The sequence below is a fragment of the Melospiza georgiana genome, chromosome 2, assembly GCF_028018845.1.
Source record: "Melospiza georgiana isolate bMelGeo1 chromosome 2, bMelGeo1.pri, whole genome shotgun sequence".
NCBI classification, from domain to species: domain Eukaryota; kingdom Metazoa; phylum Chordata; class Aves; order Passeriformes; family Passerellidae; genus Melospiza; species Melospiza georgiana.
This window is the reverse complement of record NC_080431.1, coordinates 16,845,595-16,857,571: the sequence shown is the minus strand read 5'-3', so window position 1 is coordinate 16,857,571 and position 11,977 is coordinate 16,845,595. Positions and strand designations below refer to the sequence as shown.

Genomic DNA, 11,977 nt, shown 5'->3' with positions numbered 1-11,977 from the left:
TGGAACAGCTGCAGGAAAACTTGGGAAATGCTGAAACACAAAAGATCCCAATAACAAACATGGAATAATTTATATCCACAATGAAAAAAGCATTAAAAAAACTGAACAAGACCAGCTCTGTACTATTGATTTTCAGATAAATGTCTGGGTCTGGGAGTGACTGCAAGCACAAAATGAGAAGATTTGGATGGAAAGCTGAATGCTATTTTGGCTCTCCTACGACCTTGCTGGCCATACATTCTATGAAGATCCTTTATCAGAACTGTAATTTGGTTACCACTACAACAGGTTCAGGCTTCCAGCAGCAGCTTGCTGCAGCTGCTGAGGTCAAAGATGAATTTCTGGGTTTTTTGAGCTACATGAATGATCATTAAACAAGACTGCTAAAGAAGCAAACTGTCAAAGTCATTTCATTTATTTCTTAATATCACATCTGTACAATTTTCATACATACAGCAGGAAATGCACATTGGTTACACAATGGCATTTGGCTGCATTTCCAAGTATAATACAGTAAGTGCAACTCCACTTAAAATGTACATTTATACAACTTAAACAAATTAAGGATTGCTACACCACTATCTGTGACAGTATAAAGCTTCATTTATGTTATGTCTCATTACTAAACCACTTCCTGGTTAAATACAAAACATATTCAATCATTTAAAAATGGCCTTTGTGGTACCTGGCCAGCATATAAAATATTTGTTGTTTAAAATTTAACCATTAACTTTTTGTTTTAAAAAATAATCCTCTAAGCCTATTTAAACATTTGCTATTGAACTGTTATACTGACACTTTGTAGCAGGAACCAAATTTTACCCTCCTTTTGTTTGTTCTTGCTTATCACCAAAAGAAGTTACTTTTGCAATGAATTGCAGCTTTATTCAGATACAGCCAGGTGGTTAAACTATTTATCAATTTTACTCAAAAGGTAAATAACATTTTTCATTAAGGAAAACAAAATTACATTTAAAGAGATATTTGTCAAAATTTTAATGGGTAGAGTGCTACCAGCACTAAAAAAAAAAAAAAAAAAAGAAAATAAAAAGAAAAAAAAAAAAGAAGAAAAGAAATAAAGAAAATTATTAATTTATCTTTTAAGAAACACCCGAATATTCTTATAATTTTACTTTTGGAATACATTGGTCCACAGACCACATTCTTGTTACAGCTTACCAAATGAAACCCAAAATTTCTTATTGCCGTCCCTGTAACAGGAATGGTTCAGTTTTAAGCCTCCTTTAAAAATATACATTTTACAATCCTTTCACCTCAACAAAGGTGACACTGACAATAAATACACTGGTTTGGTGGGTTTTTTCCTTCACTATGAAAAGTCCACAAACTACCTGTTGTATGCCCTTTCTTTTTTAGATTTCTCCAACGCCTTGTCCATAGTTTTCTCGTTTTCTCCTCTACATTTGGGGCAGTACCATTTGCCCTTTGGTTTATGGTTGAGTCCCACACAAGAAAAGTGAAACCATTCAATGGGGCACTCATCATTATCACATCCTATCATTTCTCCATAGGAGACCTGGTTGCACAAGCAGTATGTTGGCTCATTAGGGTCAATAGGAAGGTCAGGAGGAGAAGCTTCCCGCTCTGCTTTAGCCTTGGATCGTTTCTTCTTCTTGGATGTTTTTGCTTTCTTCTCCTTTGGTGTTCCTGAGGTGATGTCATCGTGGTCATGATTATTTGAGGCATTTTCTCGATTCTCATTATTCCGCTGCCTCCTCGATCTCTTGTTGTTGGGCTTCTCAGCCTGTGCGATTGTCTCATTCTTCGACTTATCCTGGCTGCCTTTCCCGCTGTTTCCAGTGGTGTCATTAGTCTCTTGGCAGGTCTCAAACAGCTCCACGTGGCTGTCCACTTGCCTTGTTCTGTTCTCAACCAGCTCCACCATCTGACTGACGATTTGGATCTTCTCGTCCCCCAGTTCCTGACTCCGAATCAAGGCTCTCTGTATGCAGTGCAACATTCTTCTCTTCTGCACAGCATCTGTCTCCCGCTTAAATTTTTCATAGTAATCATCCAGGTCCTTCAGAATCTCTGCAAAGAAGAAATAAAAACTATAAATATTTTTGATGGGGAAAATGGCAAAACAAAACCTCCTGTTTTTCCTTCCATACAGCAACAACTTCCTGTAACACACAGCTCTGATCAAAGACAGGTGCCCTGAAGCTTGTACCTGACAGCAGCTCGTGACTCCACTGGACTGCTTTTGTTCTAGGTGGTCCCACAGGAATGGAATGCAAAGGCTGATTTAGGAGAAAAAAAAGTGACTAAATATATTTTTATGTATGTTGATAATGCTTCCCTTTAAACTTTTCAGTAATTAAAAAGAATTAGCTAAACCAATACACATACCGTCAAAAGCTCCAAGGTTAACTGCAAAATTAGAGGGGAAGTCATTGGACATTTTCTGTATAACAACATTAACATTTTCAGTGAATGACAGAGCAGGAGAAAGAGAGTGGGACAGAAAGAAAGCACAAACCACCCTAGAAGCACACTGCTGGGTTACTTGACAGGAGATGCAGAAACACCAAATACATGGCCTAGACCCAAAGCTATTTCATCCAATACTGTTGAGCTATTTCTGCTGAAAATATGAGGCTGTGTAAACCCCTGGATTGCAAAACTGGGATTACAATATCCAGGAGGTTTAGATTATTTCCCACCTACACTTTCTGTAAAATACATGTCGCTATTCTTTAAAACACAAAAATATTATCTTCATTAAATACTTACTGCAGAGCAGGAAGTTAAAAGATAACATTAAAGATGATAGGCAACAACGGGGAGCTAGAGCTTCTGCTTTAAAATATGTTACATCCTGAATTGCACCTCAAGGATTGTTCTATTTATAAAAAACAACAATGCACAAAGTGTCTAAAGTTTCAAGAATGGCCATGGAAACTTCTTTTTAAGATGTTTTTGAGTTTCATTATGATACCCAAATAAACTACAGCATACACGACACTCAGCACTCCATATTAAGTCCTCAAAAACACATTGAATGTTTTTCCTGCATCTCCTTTCTTCTCTGAATTTTCCCTTTCTCACAGGTTAGAACAGACTGTCTTAGAGAAGCAAAATATATTAAATATATTTATATAAAATCTGACCTCAATGCATCTAACAGAAACTAGGATCTCTCATATATGCCAATGGCATTACCAAAACTTTTTTAAACTTACATTTTTTTATTATTTATTTCTTCATAGGAACATGTGACACATATGCAAAGCAAGAGTTATCCTGTGGTTTAGGTTTTGGCTTTCCTTGGCAGAGTTTTTAAACATACACAATTTCCAGTGAAGACATAGAAATATTACACAAGCTTTATTCAGATTTTAGAGCTGCAGCTTGTGCTTCACACATCGGTTAAGCACGACCTGTCAGCTGGTTCTGCAATATAACCTATCTGACAAATCAGCATTCCTATATGTTATTCATCATTTTAAGCAACCGGTGGTTTTTTTTTAACCTACAAAAAAAAGCCCAAAACAAAACAACAATTAAAAAAATACCAAAAATGGTATGCCCAAGATGCCACCAAAAGATCCTTCAAACATACAGCGGATTCTACGTTCAAGAAGGCTGAAAAAGCAGAGCTAATGTTTTTTCAGTGGCTGAAATACAGAAGTTTTATGCTTTAAGTTTCGGCACTTGACTGACGTCATCAGTTTAACCCATCTCAATCTGGTGGGTGGGCATTTCCTACGAAGAACGGTCTGTCTGAACAGCACAAAACCATTACGGACGGAAGTTCGGCGTCGGGAAAACTTCGGTTCCAGCACTGCCCGCTGCCATTCCCGCCCGGCTGCGGGCTGGGATCCCGGCCCGGGCGTGTTTGGCATGTGCGACACGGAGCGGGAGCTGCGCAAAGCCGGGGGCGCTCAGCCCGGCCGCCGGGAGCGCAGCGCCGCTCGCTCGGTGCTGAGGGAGCCACCGGGGCCGTGCTGCGGCTCGGGCTGCCCGCAGCTGCCGCCGCGGGAGCCTCGGCTCACGGCGATCGCAGGAACCCGCGCTGCCGCGCCGTGCTGCAGCAGCGGGAGCGGAGCGCTGCGCTCTGAGGCACTGGCGAACGCGCGCTCCCGGCATCACAGACACCACTCCAGCGGAGGGAAGCCATGCCGCCGGAGCTTCACTTCCAGCGCAGCTCCGCGGCCTCACGGGGGCTCAAACGCCGCGGAACGACGGCGAGCGGGACACGGGCAAGAGCCCGGCCTCCTCCCCGCCCCTCTGCGGCGCCCGGGGCCGACCCGGAGGTGACGGAGCCGCCATTGTTCTCGGGCAGGAAACCGGGACGTCCCCGCGGAACCCGCGGCGGTCCCGGGGGCGCGGGGGGGGCGGGGCGGCTCCGCCCCCGCCGCCCCGAGCGGGGCCGAACGGACTCTCCCGGGGCAACAAACGAGTGATTGACAGGGAGCAGCGGCCAATCACGGCGGGCGGGAGCGAGCTGGCGCCCGCCCCCTCCAGCCAGTCACGAGCGAGGTGCGGCTGGAGCAGAAGCGCCCCCCCCCCCCCCCCGGACACGTCAGTCACTCTCCGGACGGCCAAGGCTGCCCCGCCCCCTTTCTGCGAACCCGGCCAATCAGAGCGCGCCGGCCGAGGCCGGCCGAGATATTCAAATCAGCCCCACGGAAAAGTTGCTTCTCGAAACGTCACGACGAGGCGGGGCCGCGAGACGGGTCGGCCCGGCCCCGCAGCCAATCCGCGCGGGGAGGCGGGGCACGGCCGGCCCGTGGGGACGCCCCCGCCCTATCAGCACCCCCGACGGGCGTGGCGAACCGCGATATGCTAACGAGGTCTGTCTATAAAAAGAGCGCGGACGCCCCTTCCTAGCACAGCGCGGAGGTGCCCGCTGGACGTGCTTTCGTGCGGCGCGATGCCCGCCTTGTCCTTTTCTTCCCTTCCTACCCCCGAAAGCCCCCGCGGGCTCCTGAAGAAGTTTCCCCCGGACCCTTCCCCCGGGAGCTGACGGGCTCCCATGGTGAGCTGCCCTAGGAGCGGCTGAGGCAACGGCAGGCAGGGCTCGCTGCCCGCCGCCCCTAAGGCCACATGCACGGGGGCGCGGGCAGGGAGAGGGGGTCCCCCCCTCCCGGCACCCCGGCTGTCACCGCTACCTGCGGCACAGAATAAAGCGCCCTCCCCCCTCCCCCTGCTTCCGAGCGGACGCCAGCTACCAAGTGACAAAGCTGCCCCGAGTCCCGCAAACCGGCCTCCCCTTCCTTCCCTCCGCCCGTGGGGACGGGGACGGCGTGCCCCGAGCGCGGGGAGGGAGGGGGGCGCTTCAGCCCGGCCGTAAGCGCGACCGTGTGCGCCGTCCCCCCCCACTCACACCGCACACGCCGGTCCTGCCCCCTCGGCCCCCCCGCCCAACGGAGCGGGGCTGTTTCACCGGGTGAAACGAAACCCACCGAGAAGGGAGCGAAGAAAGCACACCCTGCCCCCCACTCTCGCCTAACCCCCCTCTCCTCTTCTCCCTCCCTCCTTCCCTCCCTCCTTCACTAGCTGCCTCTCTCCCCTACTACAGCCATAATGAATACTGTACATTCCTAAATGTTGTGCTGTAATCTCTTCCCCCTCTATCCACCCAGCACTTTCTTCCGTACCCCCAAACCCTTCCACCTCAGCCCCACGGCCAGGGACGGCCCCCCTTTGTGCACCGCACACCCCACTTCCCTGCCCCCGCCTTCTTGGCCAGCAATTTACACAGAAAAGCAGAGTCCTTGCTTAATAAGAAAAGCCGGAGACCTTTTGTTCCGCCCCATGACAAGAGCTAACGCTGCAGATCAGTCCCTCTCTCTCCTCGGATCTTTCCTCCCGGCTTTCTTCCTCCTTTTACCTCTCAAAAATAAAGCTACCATCCCTGTGGGGTGCAGAGGGACAAACGAAGCCGAGGCTCAGCTCTAAAGAAAAGAAAGGGAAAGACACCCTTCCCCCCTGAGCCCCAAACCACACACACGGACACACAGATATATAGAAAACACTTACCTTGATATTTGGCGTCAATTTCCCTCATCAAGGAGACATTTCTCTGCAGATCGAAGGGCATAGACTCGATGGAGTCCAGATAATCCTCCACATAGTTCACTAGGTGAAGCTGGTCTCCGTTTGCAGGACTCAACATTTTCATCCGGCAAAGAAACAAAAATCCTTCCCCACACCTCTCCGTGTGAGAGCAAGTGCTGCTCCCTCCAAAGACGGTAACCCCGATGAAGGTCTCACTCCCTGCCCACCTCTCTCTGTAGCTCCCCCCAAAAAAACCGAGGGAAGCTACATCTGACTCCTCTTGTGTGAAAAAGAGGGAGAGAGACACACTCACACACCCTCCGCTAGTCCCCTACAGCCAGCAGCAGCTGATTGAATGGCTGTCGTTGTGGGTAATTCACGAAGGAGGTGGTAAGAACAATCAGAGGGATTTGTGTGTGTGCGTGTGTGTGTGTGGGGAGGGGAGGGGGAGAGGAGGAGGAGGAGAAAGGAGGGGGGCTTAAACCAGCTCCTCCGAAACAATCTGGAAACAAAATGTGCTCTGCAAAGTGTCTGTCAGAGGCAGCGGCAGCCCCTCTGCCTGCGCCAGCGCCGCTCTGCTCTGCTTCTCCTCTGCTCCCCCCTTCCCCGCTCTCCTCCTCACCGCCGCCGCCGCCGCCGCTCCCCGGCGATATCAACGCAGCCTCCTCGCTCCCATACGCCGCGCTAGATCCAACGTGGAAAACCCAAATACCAGTTTCAAACACTTGGGAAACATTCGGCCCCGCCAGCCAGGGCGCATGCGCTCTCTCCCAGCGCTGTGTACACACACACACACACTCTCTCTCTCTCACACACTCACCGCACACACTCAATCCCTTCCCCCGCCCGGAACCTCCGCATATCCATCGGCCCGCCTCCCTTACTCACGTTTGGGGAGGGAGGGAAGGCGGCGGGGATGCGGGCCGAGCCAGGGGGCGGGCGGCGCAGGGCCGGCGTGGGCGTGGGGTGAAGGAAGCCCCGGGGAAGGCGGAGGCTCCGGTGAAGTTGTGCGGAGGCTGCGAGGCGAGCGGCCCGCGGGGAGGCTCTGGGGGGATCGCGGGGGCAAGTGAATGATTTTGCGCTAGGGTACCGGGACTTTGGAGGAGTCTCGCCTCCTGCCAGCTCGCCCCGGGATGGAGCGGCTCCGAAGCCCTTCCTAGGAGAGGGGAACACTGAGAACCATGCGACTCCACCCCGCGCTGCGGGCAGAGCTGTGCCCGGCGCGGCGCCGGACGCCGAGGGGAACCAGGGAGCGTTCCGTCCCTCCCTCCTCAGCGGGCACCCGCATCCATCACCCCGCGGCGCCTGACAGCCGCCCCAGCCAATCAGCGCGCCCCCCGCGTCCCGCCCCGCGGCCCCCTCGGCCAATCCCCGCTGTGACACCGCTGCCCGGGATACCGCGCGCCGCGGCAGAGGGGGCGGTAACGCCCGAGGGGAGGGGGCGGGCCTGCGCACGCGCGATTCCTCTGGCGACGGGAAGAAAATGGAGCCGTTAGGGACGCAGCGCGACTACGTTTCCCAGCGGTCTCCGGGCGGTTGCGCATGCGCGAGGCAAGGCTAGCTGGAGGGCGGGAGGGGAGGAAAAGGGAAGGAGGGAGGGTGCCCGAGCCAGCCAGCGAACGAGCTTGCTGTGGCTGCCTTGTCCCGTGCAGTGGCGAGGGAAGCGTCACCGGGGGACGCTGCCGGGGCTGTGTTGTACAAGAGGCCGGCGGCGGAACGCTCCCGCCCCGCATGGTTGCTGGTGGAGAGGGCTTACTGCCGGCAGAAGGGGAGGAGCAGAAGGGGAGCTCGAGTACAGCCCTATGTTCCCCGCCAGTGTCCCGGCGGTCCAGCGGAGGAGCCCCGCTGTCGGTCAGCGTTGCCTTTGCGTCCTGGAGTCACTGCCATGTCCCGGAGGCTTCAGGCACCCGGCTCTGCCGGGATCGGGGAACGAGGAGCGGGGAAGGCGGGGCTGGAAAGATCTACCCCAGCTCTGCTGAAGCAAAACAACGTGCGCTTTATGCCTCTTGTTGTTTTAGCAGACGTCACCGGCAATCCCCTAATTTAGGGGAGACTGAGTCATCGCTTGTGAGCGCCCGGACTCGCTGGTGCAGTCGCTGCTCGGTGAGGCCCCGGCGCTTTGCTCGCTGCGGGAGCGGCGGCCTGCCCGGGCACCTCAGCCCAGTCCGAGCCCTGTGCAATGGCTCTGCTGCTGCCCGCAGCTTGGTGTGTGAACCCAGAGCTGGGGCTCGCAGGGAAGAACAGGCACCTGTTTAGCAATACCTCCAGTATCCTCCCTCCCACCCCCCAGTGGGAGACATGCACCCAAATGCTTTCTGAGGAGTGGAGATGGTACCACAGACCAAAATTTGTGAACTGATACCGACCCGCTGTTACAGGCAGATGTCAGAGGGAACTTCCTTGTTTTCTGAAGATCCCTGTAAGTTCTCCCGTTATTTTCTTCCTCTCAATTTCTGTTTCCAGGAGTTGCTGTAAAAAAATGAGTTGCTGAAGTAAATAAAAGCCACATACACAAGGTCTCAGGTTTTTAACTTGGAAGCACCATGGCATGTAGGCATTGCTCCAAGCCAGTGTTTCTGGACCTGTGAGCTTTGGTTTACGTGGCATAGAGAGGGAGTTGTCTAATGGCTGCACTAGCCTGAGAATAGGTTTTCTATTCCAATTCTAGATTGTTGGCACCTATCTGGTAGTTAAAGCCTTCTTGCCTTCAAGAAGGTGAGCCACTGTCAGCGATTAAAGGTAGTTAACAGTCCCCTGGGTAGTGTAAGAATCCAAGCCAATAATTATGACTCAGTATAGGCAAGACATCTGAAAAGAATACAGATGAGTCCTAAAAAGAGTCATTCTTGCAAAAAAGGTAATCATCATTCTAGACACACACAAGTAATTACATGTATGAATAAAAAATTATTTTGTAAAAGTACCTGTTAATTTGCTAAACAGGAACTTTTGTCCCTCCTCTTAATAGACAAAAAAATAGGAAGGGAAACGCTGAGGTGTAATGGTAGCCTGCTAAGTTGCAGCAATACTATCTTTCAACAAAAGTATTGATAGTTTGGATGTGCTGAGTTGAAAGAGATTGGTGTCATCAGGCTCTTAAAAGTGCTGTCTACTAGATCCTCCTCTGTTAATTTCTTGTATGTTACTAGAAGAGTGACAGAGAAAAACCATCATGGGACTTTGCACAAGTCCTTGGGACAGACAGGAAGGGACTGAACTCCCCTGAAAATGCATTTGGTGTCCTCTCTGAAGGTCCTCTTTTACAGCTCTTAAATATGATGCTCAGTGCTTTGTATAGTGCTGTAATCAAATATATACCTGTACCCAGAAATCTCAATTCTCTGCACCCCCCTCTAAGCCCAGCAGCAGGTCAGCCATTGTTTTAGGAAGCTGGGTGAGGGGGAGGGAAGGATAAAATCAGGTGTATGAGTACATCTCTAGAGGGGGAAGTGTTAGAAGGTATGGAGCTGATGCCCACTGCCCGTTGCTGCTTTTCCTTCTTCTCCTCTCTTTTTCTTCTTACTTTGGCCTCTTGCCTCTGAACTACATTAGGTGAGAGATGGAAGATTTTGAGTAGAGTTTCAGACGTTCTTTTCATATTAGGGGCCCATTTCTTACCATGGAGAAGGATTTGCAAGTAGAAGTGAATGTCATGTATCAAAGAAGGAAGAGACTCCTGGGCTTAATTTTCTTCCTATTTCTTATATTTGTCTAGAGGATAAAAGTATGTATCTCTCCTCCTTTGGCTCCCAAGCCCCTTTGCTCTGTTTATAAGAAATCTTTCCTATTTATGAAATACTGCGTAATCATTACAGCTGTGTTTCTGTTTATTAGAAAAGATAGTGTCTTCTGATCATTTGTCATTATACTTTATAGTACAGATGAATCAGATGGGTTTATTCCTGCTAATGAATTGCTGTTTCCGCACCATTTAATAGCTTAATCCCTCTTCTATAGTTACATATGCTTGGAGGGTTTTTTCCTTGCTTGTTTGTCTGTTTATTCTTTATGAAGCTAAATTCATGCTTACGTGGATGATGGTAGTAGAATTTTACAAGCCTGTTAATTTTGCTTTTGTTGTGAGTTTTGAAACAAAAGTACAAACAATTAACATGCAAGATGAGCAGAGCTGAGGTTTGCAAGTATGAAGACCGGCAGAGTCATGGCTCACCCTTTCATGCAATCCACATTGGCAGTGCCCTGGATAGTATATACTGTTTACAGATATTTAGGCCAGAAATACCTGTTCATGCCACCAAATAATGTTGGATGAATACATTCTAAAATCTGGAAAACAAATCTAGTTGTTTGTCCTTCTGCTGCTTCCCAGTAAAGGCTCAAGAACTTAATGAACTTTCCAAATGCCCACCTAACATTGGCCTGCTGTTCTAAACTTCTCCCTTTTCAATAAGATATTTCACATCTCCTCCTCTGCTTGCCCCAAGGCAGTTGCACTCACTGCCTCTTCTCACACCTGTTTCCTGGCTACTGCCTCCTTTTTCTTGCACTTGCTGCACTTCTAAAGCATAGTGAGCTTAAACAGCATTACACTGACATTAAAGGTCAGCAAAAAAATTTGACTGGAACAAGTAAATGTGCATTGCAGTAGAAGGCCAAAGCAAATACATCTGAGTTGTCTCAGATGTCAATGGAATGAACACAGATCAAGGGCAACATATTCCATGGGATTCACATTCCTTTAGTGAATTCAAGAGAGATACACCTCAGCAGTTGGAAACTACTGACAAAGAACCAATCTAAACCCTCACTGAATTCTTACCAACCCTCAGACTTGTGGTCAGCTGTGGTGCAGGACCCAAACACTTGCAATGAAAAACAGGCAATGTATGTCAGAGCAGTTGGTGGGTAGGTTTTCTGAACCTAAGAGCTAATAGACTTCTGGTAAGAGCAAGTAAGTTTAATTGGTTATATATGTCCACCAGCAATGAATTTTCTTTTGCAGTGTTACTCCCTGTCCCCAGAACAACTCTTTTCAAATAAATTCTCAAGATGATTTCTCTTTTATAAAGCATACTCTTTACCTTGTGAATATTTGGTGGAATGGCCACTCAACATTTACAATATTTCTGAGCCAAGCACTTGTAATAAGATTGAGGCAATTTTTAGTCTCTTTAAAAAAATCAAACAAGATTCTGAAACAAACCAATAAGCACCTAGATTTTCTAAAAATAAAAAGACTTATAAAACTTAAGTTAAAATGTGTCTGTAACTACAGATTACTGCAGAGCACCAGCAGAAATTCAGTCCACTGCAGTGGATTTAGCTCGTCTTTGTTTTTGGTTTGTAATCTGTCTTTATAACCTTTGCCCCTGTATTTTCTCAGATTTGGCCTCCTTGCCAGGTTTCTGAACTAGAACTTGATGAGAAGGGCCACGGATACTGGAAACACGCTCTTGCTAACACAGCAAATGCAACCTTTTTCCTCTGTCAACAATTCTAAGATGGTGTGGCTGAATTTTTAGAAGATAAAATACAGCACCTTTAGCAATATGGGGGAAACTGTAAAAAATTACAAAGCATGTGTCTCCTAATAATACATGGAAATGGAGAATTGTTTTTTAGCTTTATTCATGTATGATACAAAACATGCTCTGGGATCTTACCTCTGAGGGAAAATCTTATAGGTATTACTAGGACTGGAGGCTGGAAAATACAGAAGCCAGGTAAGCCAAAGTCCCCAGAGATCCTCCCTGCTCACCACAGAAATGTTGTCAGCACTGCTGGTGGACAGCACACACAGCTGTGCTTCTAACAGACTTCCTTCTTGATCAAGGATGGAGGGGAAACATTGCCTTCTTACATACTCAGATAAAGGAACAGAAAACACAGAGATCCCTTCTAAGGTGTTCAGGAGTCACCCCTTTACCTTGGAGTTTCAGTTTTTAATTTAAAGGAAGTTTTAGCCTTGATGACTCTTAAGAAAAACATGAGA

The 11,977-nt window shown here is 48.9% G+C and overlaps 1 protein-coding gene across 6 annotated transcripts; it reads right to left on the bottom strand.

Moving 5' to 3' along the window:
• Positions 1–408: 408 nt before the first annotated feature.
• On the bottom strand, positions 409–6,917 carry ING1 (inhibitor of growth family member 1). Of its 6 annotated transcripts, none has more exons than XM_058019072.1 (3): positions 3,204–4,187; positions 2,192–2,261; positions 409–2,052 (listed from the first exon to the last, which is right to left on the bottom strand). In XM_058019072.1, the coding sequence occupies exon 3, from the start codon at positions 1,979–1,981 to the stop codon at positions 1,349–1,351; it is 633 nt and encodes a 210-aa protein (XP_057875055.1). In that variant the 5' UTR covers positions 1,982–2,052; positions 2,192–2,261; positions 3,204–4,187; the 3' UTR covers positions 409–1,348. The 6 variants fall into 6 exon arrangements, with proteins under 6 accessions (XP_057875055.1, XP_057875056.1, XP_057875054.1 ...); XM_058019073.1 differs by having other exon boundaries at positions 3,584–4,187; XM_058019071.1 differs by having other exon boundaries at positions 3,537–3,557.
• Positions 6,918–11,977: the final 5,060 nt, after the last annotated feature.